At 42.7% G+C, this 26,409-nt stretch overlaps 1 protein-coding gene across 1 annotated transcript in view; it reads right to left on the reverse strand.

Annotated features, from left to right (window-relative positions):
• The window catches only part of CFAP91 (cilia and flagella associated protein 91), a 42,797-nt gene that overhangs the window by 2,511 nt on the left and 13,877 nt on the right, over nucleotides 1-26,409 (reverse strand). The window contains exons 8-17 of the mRNA XM_067464055.1: nucleotides 24,946-25,103; nucleotides 24,300-24,482; nucleotides 23,894-24,036; nucleotides 22,534-22,650; nucleotides 17,570-17,641; nucleotides 15,425-15,571; nucleotides 13,097-13,318; nucleotides 10,520-10,668; nucleotides 8,302-8,393; nucleotides 2,465-2,755 (exon numbers count right to left, since the gene is read on the reverse strand). Of these exons, the coding sequence (XP_067320156.1) occupies nucleotides 2,466-2,755; nucleotides 8,302-8,393; nucleotides 10,520-10,668; nucleotides 13,097-13,318; nucleotides 15,425-15,571; nucleotides 17,570-17,641; nucleotides 22,534-22,650; nucleotides 23,894-24,036; nucleotides 24,300-24,482; nucleotides 24,946-25,103 (1,573 nt within the window). The 3' untranslated portion in view covers nucleotide 2,465. The remainder of the gene's footprint in view (nucleotides 1-2,464; nucleotides 2,756-8,301; nucleotides 8,394-10,519; nucleotides 10,669-13,096; nucleotides 13,319-15,424; nucleotides 15,572-17,569; nucleotides 17,642-22,533; nucleotides 22,651-23,893; nucleotides 24,037-24,299; nucleotides 24,483-24,945; nucleotides 25,104-26,409) is intronic.

Genomic DNA, 26,409 nt, shown 5'->3' on the forward strand with positions numbered 1-26,409 from the left:
ATCTATCATTGTTTGAGTCTACAGTGCTCTCTGGATGTAGGTGAACTACAACTCCAAAACTCAAGGTATTTTCTGTCAGTCATGGGAGGTCTGTATGCCAAATTTGGTTCAATTCCATTGTCGGTGAAGTTCAAAATGCTCTTTGATTGTAGGTGAACTATAAATCCCAGCAACTACAACTCCCAAATGACAAAATCAATCCCTGCCTCCCATCAGTATTCAAATTTGGATGTATTTGTGCCAAATGTGGTCCAGTGAAGGAAAAAACATCCTGCACATCAGATATTTCTCTTACGATTCATAACAGTAGCAAAATGACAGTTATGAAATAGCAACTAAAACAATTTTATGATTGGGGATCACTACAACAAGGAGAACTGTATTAAAGGGTCACAGCATTAGGAAGGTTGAGAATCACCTCTCTGAACAATTTTACATCTCCCTGCGGCTTTCAGATACAAACTTGGCTATAACCTAGAATCAAAGAGTTGGAAGAGACCTCATGGGCCATCCAGTCCAACCCCCTGCCAAGAAGCAGGAATATTGCATTCAAATCACCCCTGACAAATGGCCATCCAGCCTCTGCTTAAAAGCTTCCAAAGAAGGAGCCTCCACCACACTCCGGGGCAGAGAGTTCCACTGCTGAACGGCTCTCACAGTCAGGAAGTTCTTCCTAATGTTCAGATGGAATCTCCTCTCTTGTAGTTTGAAGCCATTGTTCCGCGTCCTAGTCTCCAAGGAAGCAGAAAACAAGCTTGCTCCCTCCTCCCTGTGGCTTCCTCTCACATATTTATACATGGCTATCATATCTCCTCTCAGCCTTCTCTTCTATAATGTTGCCAAGTTCTGCACAGCAGTGATTAAAGTCCAGCAGTCAATGACTAATTTGCACAAGCTAGTACAAGTCAAGATTTCATACTAGCAGAAAATTGGGGTTATAGACTTTTAATTATAGTATGGATGTTGCTCCTTCCTCTGTTTGACTGGACTTCCCTTCCCTGTACCACATGAACACCCCAATTCCCTCCAATTCCCTTTTAATTCCATTAATTGTGTTGGGTTTTGATGTATCCTGTGTATGGCTTTTGGCTTAGATTCTTGGGTTGTCTTGATGTCCTGGCAATTGTGCACTTATTTTAAAGTTTTAAATCTCGCGAATCTTAGACCTTATGTGTTTGTGTAGGACTGTGTCCTTCTTCTCTTGAGCTGATCATTGACTGTAATAAAGTGAACTTGAACTAAAGGCTAGTGAAATACAGTTTTCATTTAACTTTCTTACAACTAAAAGCACTTTAAAGCTAAGCAAGTCTTGGGGAGGGAGGATCCAAGACAGAAGCATCAGTTCACCATGGATGTTGTTGAGCCTCCCCTTTTATTCACCTGGTCAGATCAAGAAAAATATTGCATTAGAATCATAGAATCAAAGAGTTGGACGAGGCCTCCTGGGTCATCCAGTCCAAACCCTGCCAAGAAGCAGGAAAATCACATTCAAAGCACTCCTGGCAGATGGGGAGAAGAAGAAAGTGTTATAGCGTTCTTCTTTGTAATCTCTGTGAAATCGCACATATGGTAATTTCCTGCGTCTACGCAGCAAGTCTCAGAATCTTCTGGAAAGCTTTTTGGCTTTAAGGCTTATAGCTCCACCCACACTCCCCAGATGATATATAGCCAGTGTGAGGGGCTGTAGCCTCAGTTCCTTTTCTCCACGTCCTCAGCTGAGCAAGCAGAGGAATCTCTTGGATTAACTAGCTTACTTGTATTGACCTATGGACTGTTGTTTGACTACTCTTTGGATACTCCAACTCTTACTAGAGTTTAACCTGGACTGTTACTACACCACTGGAGAAATTATAATGTTTAGCCGGTATTGCACCACCTGACATCCGCCGGGAAGTAGCAACCAATAGTGAAAGGACAAAGGCTCATTCAGCTCATCCCCTGTTTAGGTATCAGCCAGCACATCAACAACTTAAATCAAGAAATAGTTCTACAGAGACACTTGCTGGAACACCTCAGCAAGCGAGAGTCCAAAAGTGGCAGGCTCAAACCCAGAACCCCAATCAATGGCTGATACCAAATGAGACACACAGAAAACTGGGCGACTTGGAAGGCGCTGAACAGACTGTGCTCTGGCACCACAAAATGCAGAGCCAACCTTAAGAAATGGGATACAAAGTGGAATCCATGACATGTGAGTGTGGAGAAGAGCAAACTACAGACCACCTGCTGCAATGCAACCTGAGCCCTGCCACATGCACAAGGGAGGACCAGAGGCACTCCAAGTGGCCAGTTACTGGTCAAAGGATATTTAATCAACTACCAAGCTTGCAAACTTTGTTTGTTTGTTTGTTTGTTTGTTAAAAATGCAATACAACTGTTTGGTTTGCTCCTGACACGATAAATAAATACCTGGACTGTGAACGACTCAGGCCAGCAATGCTTCGAGATAGGTTTCTAGGCATACCTTATTTTTCTTCTCCCTCCGAACTCTGTGGGGGCATGGCACATTCATCACTCCCTTCCTGTGCTACTTCAGGTTGGGCTTCATCATCCGGAAGCCTTGTCTCGTGCAGCTCAGGGGTTTCTTCTTGTTCGGCAGTTGCTGCAAGCAAGTAATCACTTGGAAAGCCTGTCTCAGAAAAGCTTCCAGGCAAATTTTGGCGTGCTGTTGCAAGAAACTGTCCTACAGCCACCTCTGTATTCCCATGGATGATCTGATGGGCAGCGTGAATATGCTTTCTTTGCGATAGCTTTACTGTTGAAAACAAAAAAGATGAGAGAGGAAGAAATTTGAAAAAATAATTATAATTAAGGATTGCGCTCACTTATATTCCCTTTGCTTCCTATAGTTTTATCAAGAGAAAGGGTTCTGCAAAAGAATGTCCTAGATCAAAAGCTCAACAAATCCTTATCATTTGAACCCTACTAAAGGATGATAATTTTCCAAGAGCTCCTTTGGGGATTTGGTAGTAACTAGAGGGGTCTCCAAAGGCTCATGATAAAATACAGACCAAATCCAGATCTCTCCAGTAAATTGGATCTTGCAGATAGTATTGCAAATACTTAACCATGAGAGTGTAACAATAGCAACTTGCTTTGATAAGTGGATAAGAGAAACAATTCCGACAGTGATACATATAAACCCACACTCAGTTATTGGCTTGGGCAGCCTTTAAACATCTTCCAAAGAGGAAAGTGAGGTTGGTGGGCAGGCATGTAGCCAGGGGGAGGGGGGCTTGAGGGACTTCAGCCCCCTCCCCCAAAATTCTCAGGGTGGTCCGCGAGAAGACACAGAAATTTCCGAGCCGTTTTCAAGGCCAGCCCCACGTAGAGTGCATTACAGTAGTCCAACCTGGAAGTGACTAAGGCGTGGCCAGGGTGGTCCACGCCTTAGTCACTTCCAGGTTGGACTACTGTAATGCACTCTACGTGGGGCTGCCCTTGGAAACGGCCCGGAAATTTCAATTGGTCCAACGGGCGGCGGCCAGGTTGTTAACTGGTGCTCCTTACAGGGAGAGGTCAACCCTCCTGTTTAAGGAGCTCCACTGGCTGCCTTTCATTTTCCGGTCCCAATTCAAGGTGCAGGTGCTTACTTACAAAGCCCTAAACAGTTAGGGACACGCCTACCTTCGTGACAGCATCTCTGCGTACGATCCACACGATCTCTTGGTTCATCTGGAGAGGCCCTGCTGACGATCCCACCGGCATCGCAAGTGCGACTGGTGGGGACGAGGGATAGAGCCTTCTCGGTGGTGGCCTCTCGACTCTAGAACTCTCTCCCTAAGGACATCAGGCAGGTCCCGTCGCTAGCAATCTTTAGGAAGAGCTTGAAAACGTGGTTGTTCCAGTGTGCCTTTCCAGAATAAGGAAACTCCTAGCATTATGTCCCAATGCACTTTATTAGAGATCCAGGATATCTGCATGCCCATCCCCTCCAAACACCCCACCTTGTCATGCCCAGAATTTTTAATTTCTAATTTTAATTATTACATTTGGCCCGGCCATTATTTTTAATTGCATCATTGGATGTTGTTAATGTATTGCTATTCTTTGCTATTGGTTTTTTTTTTTAGTTATTGTGTTGTTGTTGTTTTATTGTTGCATTTGGGCTCGGCCTCTTATAAGCCGCACCGAGACCTTCGGGAGATGGTAGCGGGGTACAAATAAAGGATTATTATTATTATTATTATTATTATTATTATTATTATTAATGCCTTACTGGTACATTCATATCATGTTCTGATCACGATGCTCAATATATCCCATATGCATGGGGGTATTGGGATAACGATACAAAAGGTTTGCTAGGGTAGATCCTCTCTCGCTCACCCACCCCCTGAATCAAAATCCTGGCTACGGGCCTGTTGGTGGGCAAGACTGACATGGATATGGACTCATCATACTAGCAATACTACTGACCCACCTCTTATCAACATGTAGTGTGCTGAGGCCGAGTGGGAGAGAATAAGCCATTCCCTGGGGTATCCTTGTACCAAGGACACATCAATGCTCCAGAGTGAAGACAATAATTCCTCCCAGAGAGACAAATTTGCCTGTCACAAGGAAGGGCTTCTTTTCTGCTGCCCCAAAAATTAAGACTTGGAGCAATGGGTTCAAATGACAGAAAAAGGGATTCCATCTGAACATTAGGAAGAATTTCCTGACTGTCAAACCTGTTCAACAGTGGAACTCTCTGCCTCGGAGTGGGGTGGAGGCTCCTCCTTAGGGGACTTTTAAATAGAGGGTGGATGACCATCTGTTGGGTATTTTGATTGCACTTTTCCTGCATGGCAGGGGGTTGGACTGGATGGCCCTTGGGGTCTCTTCCAACGATAGGACTCAATGAGCAGGATTCAACATAAAAATTGGGTATGCTTCCATCAGTGTTATACTCATCGTTGTCATCACAAACTTTACCAGTACAAGAAGGCCCAACACCAATGACTGTTTCCGTTTTAAGAGATCTGAGCTTGCTTAGCTGACATTTCATAGAATCATAGAATCAAAGAGTTGGAAGAGACCTCATGGGCCATCCAGTCCAACCCCCTGCCAAGAAGCAGGAATATTGCATTCAAATCACCCCTGACAAATGGCCATCCAGCCTCTGCTTAAAAGCTTCCAAAGAAGGAGCCTCCACCACACTCCGGGGCAGAGAGTTCCACTGCTGAACGGCTCTCACAGTCAGGAAGTTCTTCCTAATATTCAGATGGAATCTCCTCTCTTGTAGTTTGAAGGCATTGTTCCGCGTCCTAGTCTCCAGGGCAGCAGAAAACAAGCTTGCTCCCTCCTCCCTGTGGCTTCCTCTCACATATTTACACATGGCTATCATATCTCCTCTCAGCCTTCTCTTCTTCAGGCTAAACATGCCCAGTTCCCTAAGCCGCTCCTCATCGGGCTTGTTCTCCAGACCCTTGATCATTTTAGTCGCCCTCCTCTGGACACATTCCAGCTTGTCAATATCTCTCTTCAATTGTGGTGCCCAGAATTGGACACAATATTCCAGATGTGGTCTAACCAAAGCAGAATAGAGGGGTAGCATTACTTCCTTAGATATAGACACTATGCTCCTATTGATGCAGGCCAAAATCCCATTGGCTTTTTTTGCCGCCACATCACATTGTTGGCTCATGTTTAACTTGTTGTCCACGAGGACTCCAAGATCTTTTTCACACGTACTGCTCTCGAGCCAAGCGTCACCCATTCTGTATCTTTGCATTTCATTTTTTCTGCCAAAGTGGAGTATCTTGCATTTGTCACTGTTGAACTTCATTTTGTTAGTTTTGGCCCATCTCTCTAATCTGTCAAGATCGTTTTGAATCCTGCTCCTGTCCTCTGGAGTATTGGCTATCCCTCCCAATTTGGTGTCGTCTGCAAACTTGATGATCATGCCTTCTAGCCCTTCATTTGTTGCCCACTGACATCTTTTTTCTTTTCTTTTGATTGTAGACACCTTTAAACATACTGATGTCCTTCTTTGTGGTAAAAAATGAGCTTGGGTCCAAGGGTGCCATTAGGAGACAAGGAAGTAAACTTTTCAGCACATATGTCAAACTTGAAGCCCGTGGGCCAAATCCAGCCTGCCATGTCATTAGATGTGGCCCCTCCAGACTGGATTACAACTCTTATATTCCTCCTATTTATTTATTTATTTGTTTATTTAGGGTATTTTTACCCCGCTCTTCTCAACCCCCTAGGGGGGACTCAGGGCGGCTTCCAGTCGGCACATATTCGATGCCTACAATTCAACACAGTAAAATACACAATGACAGTAGTTATAAATAATTAAAACATTAAGTTAATACAATAAAATCTAATAGAAAAAGGCCAGCCTGGTGGCCATTGTTTCGCCGGGTTCTGTAATTAGTGAGTCCATTCAGCTTATCATAATTCGTTCCAAAGCTCTTGTCGTTATTGTCCTTCTCAGTCTGCCAGATTACCAAAAGTCCTGGTCCCATATCAATGTTTTTAATTTCCTTCTAAAAGAGAGGAGGGATGACGATGATCTAATTTCCCTGGGGAGTGAATTCTACAGGCAGGGGGCCACCACCGAGAAGGCCCTGTCCCTTATTTATTTATTTATTTATTGTGCTTATAGACCGCTGTTCTCAGCCCAGGGGCGACTCACAGCGGTGTACAACATATAGAGAATAAGGTGCAATTACAAGACATAATCTAACAACAACCAGCAATATCAAAACATCATCATCAACAACATCAACAATCACAATATCAATAATACAAATACAAAAAAGTCATTCGCGTCGTCTCATCGTTAAGCCACAATCCAATATCATTTTCCATTGTTCCATTCCTATCGTCATTGCCAATTGTTGTACTTCTTGTTTGAATGCCTTCTCGAACAGCCACGTCTTTAGTTTCTTGCGGAATGTCATAAGGGAGGGCGCCAGTCTGATGTCTACGGGAAGGGTGTTCCACAGCCGAGGAGCCACCACCGAGAAGGCCCTGTCTCTCGTCCCCGCCAGGCATACCTGTGAGGCAGGCGGGATCGAGAGCAGGACCTCCCCGGCCGATCTCAAAGTCCTCGTGGGCTCATAGGCCGAGATGCAGTCAGATAGGTATCTTGGGCCGGAACCGTTTAGAGCTTTATAGGCCAACGCCAGCACCTTGAATTGAGCCCGGTAGCAAATTGGCAGCCAGTGGAGCTGGTACAAGGGCGTTGTATGCTCCCTGCGTCCCGCTCCTGTTAGTAACATGCCTGCTGCACGCTGGACCAGTTGAAGCTTCCGGGCCGTCTTCAAGGGCAACCCCACGTAGAGAGTGTTGCAGTAGTCTAAGTAGGATGTAACCAGAGCGTGGACTACCGTGGCCAAGTCAGACTTCCCGAGGTACGGGCGCAGCTGGCGCATGAGCCTGAGCTGTGCAAATGCTCCCCTGGTCACCACCGAGACCTGGGGCTCCAGCTCAACGATGAATCCCTTGTCCCTGCCAGTCTCGTTTGTGACAAAGGCGGAGCCGAGAGCAGGGCCTCTCCAGAAGATCTTAAATTCGTAAGCGGGACGTAGAAGGAGATACGTTCAGACAGGTACTCTTTATTACACATCATGGCTAGAGTTGATGGGAATTGGGATACAGTGACATCTGGAAGGCTGCAGTCTGTTCTGTCAAGTCAGGATAGTGAGTCTTGAATTTAGATACAAGGCTTGTGAATCTGAAGTCTGCAGAGCCACAAGTGCTGTTGGGTTGTAATTCCCATTATCCCCAGTCCGTATGGTGGATAATCCAAAATGATGGGAGTTGCCATTTAATAACATCTGGTGGGACAAACTGGGTAAAAACTCAAGAGCACAGACAACTACAGTTGATCCTCTGTATCCTTGGATTCTCGTTCCATTAATTCAACAGCCATTTGAAGGCCTTCAGTGAAAAGAAGTTTGAGATCCTTGCGTTAAAGAGTCTGAAAGCTGTAGTCCTACTGCAACAGGATCCACTGAAGTACAAGCTCAAAAGACAACACCAGCATTGGCTAGCACCCAGTGAAGGTGTAGGAAAGGTCATGAGAGTCTGAGAAGTTTTTCAACTCTCCAACATCTCAAACTATAAAAAGAACAAACGGATGAATCCACACAACCCCACACAACTTACACAAGGAATCAAATGACCAACTTCAAGGGAGGAAACACTGCACACAGTCAATGTAGCCCTATAAAACAGTATCCAGAGGCTACAGTGAGGGAGTTGGAATCTGGTTCATCGGTGATGTTCATTCTCTGATAGGACACTGAAACCAGAGATTCAGAATTACAGACCAGTCACAGGAATCTCAATGTGTTAATTTCTTACCTTTCTCCTTAATGGCTGTTTTCTGCACTTCAGGGATCAGGAAGCTATAAACCAGTTCTGCCACAATCTCTTCAGACTGCAGGTGAGTTCGACTACAAAAAATTATGCATGTTAAAAGACCACCATGTCAGACTAGACAGAAAAGCCATCAAAATCTACAAGCATGTGGACAATTTCCACAGAAAGGAGGAAACTGTCAGGTTTTACAATGTATTGTAAGGTAATATAGCTGAGTCATGCACTGCTAATGGGCTTCTATTGGGAATGCGGAGTCATGCATTAACTGTATATAGAACTTCATTTGGGGAATGTGTTCTGGCCTAGTCCAGGTGATTGTGAATGATGCAATCTTGGGTTTGAGTTAAGTTAATGAGTTGGGAACCAATCAGAGATTGCTATGTGTAATTGTATAGAATTGTATATAAGGAAGTCATGTACAGTGTATATCTCTCCTTGTGCTGTGATGTTCATCGAAGGCTATATGTAATTAAAAGAACCTGTCTGCAAAGACAAGATATAACTGTGTGTTGTGGTAAGTTTGTAATATCATCTAGACTGGGGGAAAGACAATGGTAAAACTGACAATGGCTGGGCATGTGCTCAAGTGTCTGTAAAAGGTTCCAGAGTGACTGCAGGCTGTGGGAGCAGTTGACTGAAAATACTGTGCAGGAAGAAGCTACTGGAAAGCGCTGAAGTTGTGCAACTGATCTGCTGCTGAATTGTGAAGTTAATCTCAACAGAAACCATGAAAATGAACAAAATTTGGCTACCAGTATTTTAAAAACTCTAAAATTACAACAGCAAACAAGAGGGGAAACAATCAGGCACATCTAATCACCTCTCAATGAAAGATTGCCTCAGGCACTGCCAGGCCATCAAATGCTAATCAAGGTAGTCAGTTGAAACATTCACACCTAGCTCCAACAGACAAGAGTACTTTGCCCCACCCTGGTCATTCCACAGATATATAAACCCACTTTCCTAGTTCCAATAAACCTTGCTACCTCTGAGGATGCTTGCCATAGATGCAGGCGAAACGTCAGGAGAAAATGCCTCTAGAACATGGCCATATAGCCCAAAAAAACCTACAACAACCTAAAAGACTATCTTTTTCCCTTTTCCCCCTCTTCCCTTCCCCGCCCCCTTCTGTTCCCATTCCAATGAATCTACAAAGCAGATGCACAGAACTAGAGTTAAGACTCCATACCAATATTGCATTTGACTAAAGGAAATGATGTCTGGTATTAGTTTATCTGTCAAAGAAAATAGTTGAGATGGGATTGCATCTGGCACTCTACAAGTTTGCTATGTTTTTTCTTTTTCCTATTTCTCCCTTTTCTTTTTCTCACCACAATCCAACTGTCTAATCCCTTCTCAGGGAAAACGCTCACACATAAAGGGAATCTTTCAGGTTCCAGAATTTGATGGTCTCAAAGTGGACAATACCAAAGGACCAAGTGGGATGCACCAAGCCAAAATTTGTTGATGGGACTGCAAGGCATGGAAGTATCTGATATCAAATGACTTGAGGCATTGACACAGTCACTACAGTGGTTTCAAGATGGAGAAAAGACATAAAAGAGCAAGACTTCCAACACATTCCCATAAACACCTGCTATGTTGCATGTGATTTCTCGGAAATAACTAAATCTTCTAATGTAAAAGCCTTTAATCATGCCAGTCCTGCATGCAACATAAACGTTTGTCCTTTGCAAGTGTCTATGTGGAACAAGCAGATGAATGATTATGATACAGTAAAGTGGCTTCTCTAAAAGATCCACTAGAAAGGAGGAAACCATGGAAATGAACAAAATCTGGCTACCAGTATTTAAAAACTCTAAAATTACAAGAGCAAAAACAAAAAAAAACAAAAAAAACAGAGAGGAAACAATCAGGGACATCTAATCACCTCTCAACAAAAGATTGCCCCAGGCACTGCCAGGCCATCAAATGCTAATGAAGGTGATCAGTTGAAACATGCACACCTAGCTCCAACAGACAAGAGTTCTTTCTCCCACCCTGGTCATTCCACAGATATATAAACCAATTTTCCTAGTTCCAACAGACCTCACTACCTCTGAGGATGCTTGCCATAGACGCAGGCGAAACGTTAGGAGAGAATGCCTCTAGAACATGGTCATATAGCCCAAAAAAACCTACAACAACCCATCCACTAGATTTCCTTTTCTGTTGCTTCTGCTTCCTCTGAAGCCCATACCGTGATTCCATTTCATAAGCAATATTGTTGATTTCAATGGCCATTCTTTGAATCTCTTCTTTGGCTTGCTCATTGGCTGTCGATTCCATGTTGTCCAAGATGACATCTTCTAAGTAGGAATCAACTGTGATCTGATGTACCTTCACAACCTGGAAAAAAAAATACCCCAAACATCGTCTGTTCCAATCCTTTTTATAATATTGCTGGCCATTTATACCATGGGAGCGTCCATACTAGCTCTTTCCTCTAAAATGGTTAAAACTGAGTTCATATATTTTTATGGCTCATCTGGACTATGCCATTTCCACATAAAATTCTTAGTCTGTTTTCTGTATTATGCAACTAAGTCTTTTTTTTTTTCAAACTTGATCTTGGGTGATTTTTATAAAAGTTTAGGAAACTTCTACTATAGTTTTCATAGCTGCTGTGTTTAGTAGCTTTGATCCTACTGGGGAATCATTAGTCATCTTCCCTTGAATAATTTCAATGTGATTTGCCCATGCCACCTTATATCTATGGGGAAGATGCTTGAATTATTGCTGATTTCTTATTTTCCCCCTTTCTAAATATAATGGACTATTTTTCTATTTTAAAACAGAGGAAAACAATATCAAAATATCTCCCCCTCCTTCTCTAGCAGGACTAGAGCAACACAATGAACAGAAAGGCTATTCTAGAGAAAATCACTTAGTCATCGCCTAGCCAAGACCAAAAGGAACAAAAGCAATTACTGTATATACTCGAGTATAAGCCGACCCGAATATAAGCCGAGGCACCTAATTTTACCACAAAAAACTGGAAAAATGTATTGACTCGAGTATAAACTGAAGGTGGGAAATGCAGCAGCTACTGGTAAATTTCAAAATAAAAACAGATACCAATAAAATTATATTAATTTAGGCATCAGTATGTTAAATGTTTTTGAATATTTACATAAAACTGTAATTCAAGGTAAGACTGCCCAACTCTGATTAAACCATTATTCTAACCTTCTTCAATGTAAATATGCTTACATATCCTTCCAATAATAATAGAGTAAAATAATAATAATAGAGGAAAATAATAAATGTAATAATAACAATACAGTAAAATAATAAATGTAACAATAACAATAATAGAATAAAATAATAAATGTAATAATAACAACAATAAAATAATAAATGTAATAATACAAGGTGTATTTTTCAAGTAAGGTCCATTTTGTTGTAGACACTCGTAGTTCGCGCGCATACCGCAACGAGCGCATGCGTCGTGTACCGGCATGCCTCGGGAACAACTGTGCTCGGTTTCCGCTCTGTAGCTAACCTGTACGGTTGTGTTCTGTGCTTTAAAATTGTTTAAGACTATCAACTCACCTGCCGCATGTGAGGTTCGCTCAGTGATACAGTTTTTGCCAGCAAGGAATCTGCCTGCTGCAGAAATTCATCGGCGGGTGAGTTGATAGTCTTAAACATTTTTAAAGCACAGAACAGAACCATACAGGTTAGCTACAGAGCGGAAACTGAGCACAGTTGTTCCCGAGGCATGCCAGTACACGACGCACACGCTCATTGCAGTATGCGCGCGAACTACTAGTGTCTACAACAAAACAGACCTTACTTAAAAAATACCCCTCGTAACAACAACAAAGTAAAATAATTATTAACCTTGACTCAGGTATAAGCCGGGGGAGAGTTTTTCAGCCTAAAAAAAGGACTGAAAATCTAGGCTTATACTCGAGTATATACAGTAAGTCAGATGAATGTTAAGTAACACATGCATAGTTGTAATACTACACATCCTTACTAACAAGAACTTACTTTTAAGTAGACATTATAACAAGAATGGGCAAAATGTCCTTTTTTCTGGATTACTTTTTTCCTAACCCACTAGAGGTGTGAATTTCCTCTTCTGGAAAGTAGCTCTATACTATCTAACCAAAAGTCAGGGAAGCAGAAAAGCGAAGAAAAGAAAAGAAAAGAGGAAATGATTCTAAAAATTAGAAATGGGCTTCTGATAACTTTCTCCCACCTACTCCTTTTTTGGAGTCCCTATGCCCCTAGAAGGGTCCTGGACCAGACAATTGCCTCCGAGATCTACTGCAGTTGCCCACAAGACTGCAGTTGCCCACAAGACTGCCCACAGACTGCAGCCCTGGTTTCAATGTCACCTGCAAAAAAGTGTGGCACAATGCCTCGATAGCAAGGAAGGGCCCTATATGGAAATAGTTGTCTCAGTCTTGTGTTTGCCTATCTCCAGTTAAGCATGTGGGAAGGTCCTCTTCTTAGTCAAATGATCTACTGTCAGTTGCATGCAATTGTTTCCCATTAATGTAATGTTCTGAGTACACAGAAAAGTATTCTGTTTAATGAGCATCTAAGAGAAAAAGGATGAGAAGTGAACAGGTCTGATCAGATGCTCTTCCCACCATGAGCTCTTCCCACATGAACCTTGTAAGTTGGGTCCCAATCTTCCTCCTCCTCACTTTCAGAAATGCATTTTTTCAATACAAAATGCAGAACACGGACAGCTGAGTCAATCAACAGTGAAGACCAAGGCAAACTCAGTGGCCAGAGCTAGTGGAGTTCAAGGACACACCTGTTTAAAGATTTCATCCTCTTCCCTTCTGCGCCTCTCCTCCACCTGGCGCCTTCCGCTCTCCTCTGCTTCTCTCATTCGGCGCTGCCTTTCAGCTAGCATCGCAAAAGCATGGATCCTCCGCTCCTCCTGTAGCCGAATTAACTCTTTGGATAGGAAGTCAAACATGTTTGCAAGTGCTCTCCCCTCAACACGAGCCAGATGCTTTTCCATGAGAGACACCTAAAGGCAACACAAAAGCAGTCCAATACTATACTTATGTACTTTTTATTTGTTTCAATGTTTACATGGCTCGAGGCCGGGTATAATATTGCTAAAACAAAAGATAAAACACACAGCACAATACGCAGGGTTAAAATACTACACACAAAGTTTTTCCTTCAAAAGAAACAATCCCTACTCTTGGGATTCAGGCCCAGAATTCAAACTCAAGGTGGCACTAAATAATTATCTAAAATCATTATTTCTGATGTCACAAAAATACCCTTCCTTGTAATACATGGGGTTTCTGTAATAGCTACTGTGACTCTGCTGGTTCCCTTGGACATCTCAGCGGCTTTCGATACCATCGATCATGGTATCCTTCTGGGACGGCTCTCTGGAATGGGTCTCGGGGGGCACGGTTCTATCGTGGCTCCGGTCCTTCCTGGAAGGTTGATCCCAGATGGTGAAGCTGGGAGACACCTGCTCAGACCCCTGGCCTTTGATCTGTGGGGTCCCACAAGGCTCTATTCTGTCTCCCATGCTTTTTAACATCTACATGAAACCACTGGGAGAGGTCATCTGGAGTTTTGGAGTTGGGTGCCATCTCTATGCAGATGATGCACAACTCTACTACTCTTTTCCACCTAACTCTAAGGAAGCTCCTCGGGTGCTGGACAAGTGCCTGGCTGCTGTGGCTGTCTGGATGAGGATGAATAAGCTGAAGATCAATCCCGACAAGACAGAGGTCCTCCTGGTTGATCGTAAACCGGATTGGGGTATAGGGTGGCAACCTGTGCTGGATGGGGTTACACTCCCCCCTGAAGTCACAGGTCCGCAGTTTGGGTGTCCTCTTGGATTCATCGTTTACGCTTGAAGCTCAAATCCCCATGCTAAGTCTATGAGACGGAAAAAATTAAGAGTCCCTCCAGATTGGATTACTGTAATGCGCTCTACGTGGGGCTGCCCTTGAAAACAGCCCGGAAATTCTAACTGGTCCAACGGGTGGCAGCCAGGTTGTTAACTGGTGCTCCTTACAGAGAGAGGTCAACCCTCCTGTTTAAGGAGCTCCATTGGCTGCCGTTCATTTTCCGGTCCCAATTCAAGGTGCAGGTGCTCACCTACAAAGCCCTAAATGGTTGGGGACCGCATCTCCGTATATGAACCCACACGATCCCTCCATTCATCTGGAGAGGCCCTGCTCACGATCCCACCTGGCGTCGACTCTGGACTCCGACTCTGGAACTCTGGAACTCTCTCTCCCAAGGACATCAGACAAGCCCCAACGTTGGCAGTCTTTAGGAAGAGCTTGAAGATCTGGCTGTTCCAGTGTGTCTTTCCAGAATAGGAAACTCCCAGCATCATGTCCCAAACGCACTTTACTAGAGATTTAAGATTGCCTGCACATCACACCTACCCTAAAATCCTTACATTTCACCTGTCATGCCCAGCACTTTTAACTTTATCCATTACATCTGGTCCGGCCCTAGTTTTAATGTGTTATGATGTATTGTTTTTAGTGTTTTACCATTATTGCTTTAATGTTTATGGGTTTGCTTTTTGAGTTTTATTGTTGTATTTGTTATGTTGTTGTTTTATTGAGGGCCTTGGCCTTTGTAAGCCGCACCGAGTCCTTCGGGAGATGTTAGCGGGGTACAAATAAAGTTAATAAATAAATAAATAAATAAATAAATAAAATAGTACTGGTCCTGTCTCCTTCTACTCTATGATGAGTTCCTAAAAGGTTCTACAGCACTGAGACCATAATATACCTCTCAAAAGCAGGCACAACTGCTTTCAAGGCACTGGAAATGTAATCGCTTGAAACAGACTGGGATTGAATCTTGGGTTTTTATTTTCTGGCCCACCTTCTAGAATGGCTGCTAGGTGAATGATGCGATGCAAGGCAACAACTAAAAGGCTCCCGAACAGCACCTTTTGTACAACACTGATACAGAGATCTCCTTTCAAGAAGACATGACTCCTCTTTCAAGTGGTAGGTTGAGATACACGCAAGGCAAGGGCTCCTGTCACTTTCAGGTTATGTTGCACAAGCTCTTAGAGAAGACAGGCTCCAAATAAAGTACTTGTGATCTCTTTCTATTTTCCCCACCCCAACCCACCTACCTTGTGTTCATGCAAATCCCGCTGCCGTTGTAATGCCAAAGTGACTTGCTTCTCAGCCTTCTTCAGCAGTTGTCCATCCTCCTGAAGTGCATGAGTGGTACGCAACTCCCGGATCAGCTCCAATCGCTTTTCCTTCCCTTCAAACATCTATTTGTAAGGGTTGAAGATCACATGAAATCAATGAGGGAGAACTAAAACCACACCGAATGTTCTCTTCCGCCATATTTTTCAACTTCTTTATTTTAAAAAAGTATGCTTATTGAGCACTTCCATGTGCTATATATATACACTAGCTGTACCCGCCATGCATTGCTGTGGACAACCTTCCCTCTCTCTTTCTCTCCTCCCTTCCCTCTTTCCTCTTTTTCTTTCCCTATTTCTCTTCTTTCTTCCATCTCTACCTGTTTTTTTCCTCCCTTTTCTTTGCTGTTTGATTACATCCTTCCTTCTCTCCTTCCTTCTTTCCTTCCTTCCCTATCTTTTGTTCCTTCTCTCCTTCCTTCCCTCACTTTTTCCTTTCACTTTTTATTTCCTTCTATCCTTCCTTGCTTTTCTACCTTTCTTTCCTTCCTTCCCTCCTTCCTTCTCTCCTTTTTCCTTCTCCATTTCCCTCCTTCATTCCTTCCCTCTTTCCCTCCTTCTCTCGTTACTTCTTGACTATCCCATTTAATATTGTATTTATATCTTACATAGAAAGAAGGAAAGGAAGAAGGAAGCAAGGAGGGACAGGAAGAAAGAAAAGAGAAAGGGAGGGAAGGAAGGAAAGAAAGGAAGGAAGGAAGGAAAAGAAAGAAGGAGGGACAGGAAGGAAAGAAGGAAGGAGAATGAAGAAAGAAGGAAGAAAGGAGGGAAAGGAAGGAGGGGATGAAGAAAGGAGGGAGGGAAGGAAATGAAGGGGAAGGAAATAAAGAAAGGGAAAGAAGGAGGAAAGGAAGGGAGGGAGGGAGGAAAAGAAGGAAAGGAAGAAGGAGGGAGGGACAGGAAGGAAGGGAAGGAGGGAAAGAAGGAAAAGAAGAAGGGAGGAAGAAAAGGAAAGGGAGGGAGGGAGGGAGGAAGGAAGGAAGGAAGGAAGGAAGGAAGGAAGGAAGGAGAGGGAGGAAAGAAAGGAAGGGAGTGAGGGAGAGAAGGAATGTCCTTCACTCAAGCACTGTCGACCTTCCTCGCCTCCTCCTCCTACTCCTCCCCTTCTTCCTTGCCTGAGGGCTCTGCCCCTGCCACTCATCCGCCCCTTCCTCTTCCAACAGGGAAAGGAGGAGAAGGAGGAGATCGCCCTCCTGACATAGTAGGGAAAGAGAAGGGGCTCCATGCAGCAAGCCTCCACCTCCACTGGTGCCAACTCTCGTTTGTGTGTGTGGCTGTGCACGCGCGCTTGGCTCCTCATGCTTTAACGGCCGGCTGTTTCCCCACGAGGAGGAGGGGGCATGGCCATGGGACATGCAGTTCCTCCTTTGTGGACATGCAGTTTAGAAGTCCTTTCTGCTTTTTGTTTTCGGGTTTTTTTTTGAGTGAAGGACATACACTGGGTTGTTCGTTGTATCGTGTCCAAATTTGGTGTCAATTCCCCCAGTGGTTTTTGAGTTCTGTTAATCCCACAAACAAACATTACATTGTTATTTATATAGATTTACTGATAAGAAACCAGCATTTGCAAGGCTTGTTACACAGGCTGATTTTCCCTTTGGTGGAGTACAGTTGAAACATTTTCTGCAGAGTCCACTGTAAACACTGTGTGTTGCTACTAACAGATTTGTGTAAAGAGCTAGCATTCAGAAACCTTTAACTGTTGCCAAAATTTTCATGATCCCATTTGGGTCTGGACCCATAAGAAGCAGTGCTGTATAAGAATTAATCATATAAATTATTGTATTTTACAACAAGAAAACAAGCAGCAAACTTGTATAAAAGCAGAGAGATGGGTCTTCAATTTCGACATTAGCTACAGTGGGGAAAATGTGTTCCCAGGGTTGTTTGTGAGACCTTTAACCAATATACATTCTCAGTAATGAGAAATCTCTCCAATTTATTTGGCATATTCCTGGGGCACTGGTAGGAATTTTTCCTGTATTTCAGGATGCCTGGGCAAGGACTTGCCATTAGATAGCTGGACACTACAGGAAATACTGACACAGACACACAGAGGCGTACCATGTTTTGGAAAGCTCTGCCGCGAATTAATCTCTGTAGTGTAATCACAGCAAGTTCTCTCTCTTCTTCTATCTGAGAAATACAACAAAAGGATGTGTTATAGTCAACTGATTTTTTTTTTAAAAAATAGGAAGGTATTTGGGGGAAAGTAAAAACATCTGTATAAAGATCATCTAGATTTCTTAATGGTACAACTCACATTTTGCACTGAGACTTTAACACCTATATACCAGTCAAGCTAGTTTATATTATAGCCCCCCCTTGTCACAAAGCTACGGGAAAGGAAAGTAAAAACCATTCAAGGTAAGCTGTTAAGAATTGTGGGAGTTGAAGTTCAAAGCAGCTGGAGGGCCGAAGTTTGCCCATGTCTGGATTATACTGTAACATTGGGAGGATAAGCATTTCTGATTGGCACAGGTAATTTGCTTTTTCATAGTCATTGTGTACTGTGTTAATTCAGGCGGATGTGAGTTGCAGTTCAAAAATTTCAGAAAATGTGTAAGCTGTTCTACACAAGTCTCTCCACATATACAGTATTTACCAATAACAGGGATATCTGGCCTGCTATGTTACGTTATGTTATGTTATGTGATCTTCCATTTCTTTTTTAAAAGTTTTTATTAAGTGAATTAATACCATACAGAATATGAGAAAAAACATTTAAAGATAATTGAAAAATTGAACTCCCTCCCCAGTGAAATTAGATCAGCCTCCTCTCTCTTGGCCTTCAGAAAGAAATTGAAGAAGTGGATGTGGGACCAAGCCTTTGGATAATAATTTTCAGTGCAATAAGTGAATATGGAATAGTGCAATTTACAACTGGAATGGGTCCTGGATTATGCCTCTGGATTGCGTAGTTTTAATTAATTGGTTTGATAGCCATTGTAAAGTGAGCGAATCCAACGAACTATCGGCCCATTAGCCTGCTCTCCATAATAGGGAAGATGTATGCCAAGCTCCTGAAAACTAAGCTAGAATCATGGGTCAACCAAAACAACATAATTGGCCCAGAACAAGCAGGATTCGCTAAGGGGAAATAAACATTAGACCAGACTCACATCTTGGCCCACCTAGCCAACAAATACTCAAAAAATTGCCCTAATAAGCTAAACGTGGCCTTCTTGGACCTGAAGGGGGCATTTGACTCTGTGAACAGAGAAAAGTTGTGGGAAAAACTAGCAGCCCTCAACATAGACCCAAGACTCCTCTTCTTGATTAAGAACAACCAAAACCTCTGCCAGGTGAAAGACCACAGGGGATGCCTGTCAAACCCGATCCTGGTCCAAAAGGGAGTCAAACAAGGGTGTGTACTAGCCCCACTCCTCTTCAACATCTTTTTGCACGATCTCCCTACTGCCCTGGCTCAAGTTGACGGGCATAGCCCCAAGATTGGCCCAAAGCATGTCCCCCTCTTGCTATTTGCGGATGACGCAGCCCTATTATCCCTCTCTCATGTGGGCTTAAAAAGACTCCTGCATAAATTTGTTGACTTTTGCGAGGCGAACGAACTGCAGGTGAACTACGACAAAACCAAAATCTTGGCGTTTGGGAAAAGCAACAAAAGACAAGTCTGGAAGATAAAGGGCCACTATATTGAGCAAGTAAAACATTTCAAATACCTAGGTCTCTGGTTTAGCAACAACTTGTCATGGTCCACCCACTTAAAATATACACTGGCCCGGGCCAAATCGAGTGGCTGTGCGACCAGGAGGTTCTTCCACTCCAGGGGTAATCAATATATCCCCCTAGCTCTGCAAGTCTTCAAAGCAAAGGCGATGTCACAACTTCTCTATGGAGCACCCATCTGGTTAACCCCCAATAACAGCGCCATCAGATCTTTTCATTCGAAATTCCTCCACAAACTATATGGTGCCCCCAACTGTGTCCCGTATGCAGTTCTTTGTCTTGAATCTGGGCAATATTCTATTGAGGCTACTATCTGGCTAATCGTCATTAAATCTTGGCTATCTATACACTATCAAAGTCCCAGAGACTCTCTGACTCAACTCACCTTGAGCGAACTCCACCACTCCAAATGGTGCTCAACTGTCCTAGCAAAGATCGGGGAATTGGGCTACGACAGCGATTTCCTGACCTACTATCTTTTCCCGAGATTTTTACCCTCATCAAAAGGAGGCTGCTAGATAGGGACCACAACCAATTGTTGAGCTTGGCAAACAAATCCTGCTCACCTATTAACTTGGCAATTCCATACACACAGGGAAATCCAGCCTTTTACATCACAGAGCTCACCAACCCCTCTTACAGAAGAGCCTACATGCTGGCTAGATTTAACATCATGCCATCACCACTCCATAGAGGAAGACTCAATGGCCTCCCGAGCGACAAGAGGGTCTGCCTCTGCAGCACAGGACAGCTAGACTCCATACCGCATATTCTCCTGCACTGTCCACTCTACCAGGAGCTAAGATCCAGTCTGCTAACACAAGTTTTAGACTCACTGAAGAACCGCAGCGATTCTGACAAAGTGATTTTGCTTTTAAATTGCCAGGACTTTAGCTGCTGCCTTTCAGTGGCAAGATTCCTGAATGAAGTCTGCAAACTGAATGTGTAGCAAAAGAGAAGCCCTTTTTTATTATGTGTACTATTTTTATACTCTCTGCCATGTTATGCCAATAAAGGCTTATTGTATTGTATTGTTGTTAATTAATTGGTTTTAAGATTGAGATGTTTTAAACTTTTTTGTTCTAAGATATATGTTTTGTTTTATTGTATGTATGTATGTGTGGCATTCAACTGTCCCTTTTTGTAGCTGCTCTGAGTCCTCTGAGTGAGAAGGGTAGGGTATAAATACAGCAAACAAACAAACAAACAAACAAACAAACAAACAAATAAATGTCTTTTCCAAATCACTAATAGACTTGCTCTTATGGAATATCTATGGAAATCTTTATTAATTCAATCTTTTCCATACCATAAATACACATACCAGCCAAATCTTACATTATATTGCTCTAGGTTGAGTAAAGCTTGATTTTCTCATCTGACCCACTCCTTTAGCCAGCTGAAGCCCACCGCTTCATAACAATACCTAAGGTCTGGCAGCATTAATACTCCTCTCTCTTTATGTTATGTGACCCTCCAGATACTAGACTATAGCTTCAGACATTGGACTACAGCTACATCATTATCAGACATCACTACTAGAGCTGAGGGAAGTTAGGATACAGCAACATGGAAGGCTGCAGCTTGCTCTGTTTAATCGAGATAGTGGGATCTGAATTTAGATATAAGGCTTGTGGATAGGAAGCCTGACTTTCAAATGTCCTTTAACCTTTCCCCAACATCAGAGCCACAAGTGCTGCTGGGTTGCAATTCCCATCACCCCCAACCTGCATAGCGGATAATAAAAATGATGGGAACTGTCATCACCCAAGTCAAAAAAGAAGCACCATTAAAGCCTTGGCAGACCATGCAAAAAGAACCTGCGAACCCCACCTCCTCCAAGATGAACTGAACCACCTCAACTGGCCTAATGGATACTCCACCTCAGACATCAGAAGAGCTGCAAGACCAAGAACAAGCCACGAGAATAAAGACGAAGATCCACCCAGAGGAAAAGTGTTCTTGCCATACATCAAAGGAACCACTGACCGCATACGGAAGCTGATGACGAAACACAACAAACTATCTACAGACCCACCAAGAAAATCCAGCAAATGCTACGTTCAGCAAAGGACAAGAGGGATCCTCTCACTTCTGCAGGAGTCTACTGTGTGTGTACCATGCAGCTGTGGACAAGTCTACATAGGGACCACCAAACGCAGCATTGCCCAAACACGAATCAAGGAACATGAAAGGCCCTGCAGATTACTTCAACCAGAGAAATCAGCCATAGCAGAGCACCTGATGAACCAACCTGGACACAGCATTTTATTTGAGAACACAGAAATGCTGTACCACTCTCACAACCACCATGTCAGACTACACAGAGAAGCCATTGAAATACACAAGCATGTGGGCAATTTCAACAGAAAGGGGGAAAACATGAAAATGAACAAAATCTGGCTACCCGTATTAAAAAACTCTAAAATTGCAACAACACAACAGAGAGGAAGCAGGCAGGGACATCTAATTACCTCTCAACAAAAGTTTGCTCCAGGCACAGTCAGCCCATTGTATGCTAATCAAGGTGGTCAGTTGAAACATTCACACCCAGCTCCAGCAGACAAGAGTCCTGGTCATTCCACAGATATATAAACCCTTTTTCCTAGTTCCAACAGACCTCACTACCTCTGAGGATGCTTGCCATAGATGCAGGCGAAACGTCAGGGGAGAATGCCTCTAGACCTTGGCCTTACAGCCCGAAAAAACCTACAACAACCCAGTGATTCCGGCCATGAAAGCCTTTGACAATACATGGAACTGTTATTCATTAACATCTGGGGACCCAAACTGGGTGAAAAATAAAGAGCATTGACCACAATGTAAAGAAATTATAGTTGGCCCTCTGTATCCATGGATTCTCTGTCCATGGATTCAATGGCCCTTTGAAGGCAACTATAAGGCTGATGTGGCCCCAAATGAAAGTGAGTTTGACACCCCAGCTGCAGGGCTTCAAAGCCAGTCTACAAAAGTTCCAATGGTTGATTTCCTGTGCCCACAGATTGTAAGCTTCTCAGGAAGACATGCAGATTGGGCCTTTGGGGGAAAAAATCCCTTCAAGGGAGTTAATGCCCTCTCTTCATGGATACTGTCAGTTGACTTTCCAAATGACTTTGATCCTGTATTTGCTTCTGGTCCCTCCAGCCCTCTACTGATACTCTGAAACATGAACAAACTTGACTCTGGCTGTTTTTTGGCCTTGTCTGGTTGATATGGGTCACCAGCCTATCTATTGCCTTTCTGATCCTCATTTGTTCGTGGTCAAAATGGACAAACAGCTACAACCCAATTTGAAAATATGCCAAGACCTGACAAAGAGTCAGGACTATTGCACTTACTGGTGAAGGCATTTCCAGTGTTGGAGTGGGAGGACGATCAACTAACTTGGTTTTTTTCTGAAGGAAACGAAGTGGCTTGGGTGGCTCCTTGATTTTATTCTTCCTGTCTTGCAAGATCTGGAAAGAAAGTTAGGGACAGCTAACTTGGACCTTACTATTTTTCCCTATTCTTACCCTGATCTTCTACAGCAGGGCTTCTTAAACGTTATCTACTCATGACCCCGTTTCACCTGAGAAATTTTCACATGACATATAAAACAGGTATGCGAATGAAGCACTTTTTCCCTTTCTCAAGCTACAGCCCAATCCCTTTTCTAAGTCCAAACACAGCAGGTTATGTTATGTGGCAAATGAGGCTTTCAATGCCAGAGTAATACAGGGTGAGGCAGCATAACTTCCTTTTTTCAAAACTTAATAAAACCCATTGTATGAATCAGAAAAAGAAATTATAATGTAGGCGCATACCTAAAGTTTTGTTTTACATAGTTTTGAAGATCAAATTGGGTAGGTGATGTTCCCCATTCTCCATTCTCCATACAATGAGTAAACCGATTTCTGGCATTTCTCATGACTTACCAAAAAGAAAAATGGGTTCCCCTAAAACTGTAGAGACCAAAATCCACTGATTGTGGTAACATGAAAATAACTAAATTGACTCAATGTATATATTACAAATACATATATATATATAAAAACAGGACTCCCACATTCACATTCAACTGGTTCTTCTCTTGAAGTATAAAACAAAGTCTTTGTGTCATGTTCTTTATTACATATGAGCAGACTCCAGTAGTCACATGAATTGACTCCAACCAGCAACCGGTTTCGACTCACAAGAGCCTTCGTCAGGCGGTTGGGTTCAAATTATCAAAAAAAGCTCAACTTTTGAGATGAGAAATTCACCAACAGTCTTCTGGAGGGGTGGATCAGCTAGTCTTTGTTGAGCAACATACTCTGCAAGGAGTTTTATTCTGTGGCAAGTTCACATAGACACGGGATTTAAAAAAACCCATAGAAAAAATCACAAGGGGCCAAATCTGGAGAGTGGACCGGCCACTTCAAATCCACTCGAAAAGTAGGCCTCAACAGCAAAAGCACGCTCCTCACTGTTCCAACGCATGATGGTGACTGAACTGTGTCAGGACAAAACTTTATACTCCCGCCTCTTGAACGAGGCGCTCCGCTATGTCTTCAACCGACTGAATGGCGCACGTTTTTAAAAAAAGGAAGTTATGCTGCCTCACCCTGTATTTACATTTACTGTCTTATAATTAGAAACCAGGTCTTTGAAGGCAACCATAAAACTTTTTGGATATATTTCTTAAGTTGACACTGAAATGGCCCCCCAGAGGCTGAATACCTGGTAAACCTCTGCCAGATCCATCTCATATCTAGCAGACCGCTTAATAAACCCATCCTTAGTAGTGGTGCTCTTGGGTTTTGGAGCTTCTGTTCGAGGCTGGGTAACAGAGTCAGGAAAAGATGCCTCCAGTTCAAGTAATCCTAAGAAAGGCAGAATGGAAGCCAGGTGGGTGGAGGAGAGCAGATACTGGAATATTTTCACTGTGATTTAACAGAATTAAGTATCTTGAGTCAATCAGGCCTGGTTAGGGAGAGGAAATCCAACAAAGCTCTTTCAACCATAACAGCATTTCCACAGATTTCAATGGAAGACGCATGTGAAAGAGAGGTATATGGAACTGAAGACAATTCTCTCCCTATCTCATGAGTCCTGGGTCATAATGGTGCTGTACGACATGATTTACCTTCATAGGTATTAAGAAATGGGTTCTTCACAACGTAACGGTCTGCATGGTTATCTGGAAAGTAACCAATCCTTGAAAGAGGAGCATAAGGCTGTGAGTCATATTCTGTGTAGTCCTTGATGATATTCCTTCTCTCCAATTTTCCTTCCACATTTTTGCTTTTAGCTATTATTCTTCTGATTGCTAGAAGGCAATGTTAGACAAGATGTATATCAATTCTAAATGAAAATGTCAAACTTTCAGGCCTCTTAGGAAAGGCCAATGTTTCAGATAACTTGTTAACCATTCACTGTAACCTAAGGTTACATTCACTCTAACCTAAGGAGCCCCCGGAGGCGCAGTGGGCAGGCAAGACTGAAGACCGACAGGTCGCAGGTTCGAATCCGGGGAGAGTGCAGATGAGCTCCCTCTATCAGCTCCAGCTCCTCATGCGGGGACATGAGAGAAGCCTCCCACAAGGATGGTAAAAACATCAAAACATTCAGGCGTCCCCTGGGCAACGTCCTTGCAGACGGCCAATTCTCTGACACCAGAAGCGACTTGCAGTTTCTCAAGTCGCTCCTGACACAACCAAAAAACAAACAAACCCCTAAGGTTGCCTTTAGTAGTTTGGGAAACCAGATCTATATTTAATCAGCCATATTACCCTTTATGTGTTCATGTTGAATCCTTTTCACTTTCTCTTCTTTTTCTCGCATGAGCTTAAACCACTGAGTATCTAAGCGACTGACGTTTAGTTCACTGCGATTCTCTTCCCGATTTCTCAGTAGGGCCTTTAGAAGTTCTAGTCTAACTTCTTGCAATCTTCAAAAAAAGAACATTACAATAATAGAGAATAATGTCAATCAGATCCCAAAAATAACTGTCATCTTTCAGCCCATGATAAGTACTGGTATTTCTTTAAAAACTAAACAAAAAAAGCAATCATGCAGATCTAACAGTCTCTGTTTCATTAATATTTATTGCAACTGGCCCTCCACATTTGCATATTTAACTATTGCAGATCTGATTATTCACAAATTAGATTAATAGGTTCTCCCCTGGAATCTTTAGGCTCTCAAGCACAACATCTCTTTTGGAACCTGACCTTGGAGTCAAACAGAAGAAACTAGAAATTCCTAGGGAGAACACTTCTAGCAGAGGCTGGCCATAGAGTCACTGTGAGGACCGTGAGTTTTTCTTTCAGGAAAAAAACCAGCATTCTCTAATTTGCAGTTTTTTCCACTTTTGCTATGGTCCTATGCTCTGAATCCCCATAAAAGGTTGGGGCCTACAGTATACATATTTTATACCATTCTATAATAATGCCCATAATGTTTTATTAAAAAATACATCTCACTCCCAACTTGGGAGTCCCAAGGAAGTATTAAGATTATAGCCCACAGAAGTCATCTTCCCTCTAAAGTGGGCCTGCACAACTTGTTAGTAGTAAAGGGCCAAAATTAAAACCTATCTGTGTCTTTGGGCTGCAGATAGGTTTTTAGCATCTAACTTTCTAAATAAAGCTATATTTATGAATAAACTATTCATGCAAATAAACCATATTAGAAAAATGGAAGTTTCAATGAATATAAATCAATCACACGGATTATGTCATTTTTTTATTTATTATGAAATCACATTAATGGGAAAATTACTTTGCTGATTAACTAAATATAAACAGTAAGAAAACTTGAAAAATGCATTCAAGCTTGTACCACTTAATAATCATAAAATTATAATGCTTACAATGAGAATTTTTAATAATTAGCATTAGAAAATGCACACCTGGACAATGCCAGACACATAATCTAGTTATTAATGGTTGTCTTGAGTGAGTCACACGCTCTCAGTCTTAAGTTAAACTCTCTGCCTCAGAGAAAGGTGCAGACAAACTTCTTCTCTCAGTACTATTGACTGACACTGAATAATAAAAACATTTCATTTCTATTATCTTCGCTGGTCGGCCCTTTCAGTTGCTTACCTGCCTAAGGAGTAGCAAAAAGGCCAAGAGACAAATATAAGAAGAAACATCAGACAAACTGAATGGAATGAAATCTGGAAAAAGAGACTAAAATACACATATGCCTCAGAACTAAGAGAAAATTGGGTCAAAATGTCACAAAGGTGG

This window comes from Anolis sagrei, chromosome 2, assembly GCF_037176765.1.
Source record: "Anolis sagrei isolate rAnoSag1 chromosome 2, rAnoSag1.mat, whole genome shotgun sequence".
Taxonomy (NCBI): Eukaryota; Metazoa; Chordata; class Lepidosauria; order Squamata; family Dactyloidae; genus Anolis; species Anolis sagrei.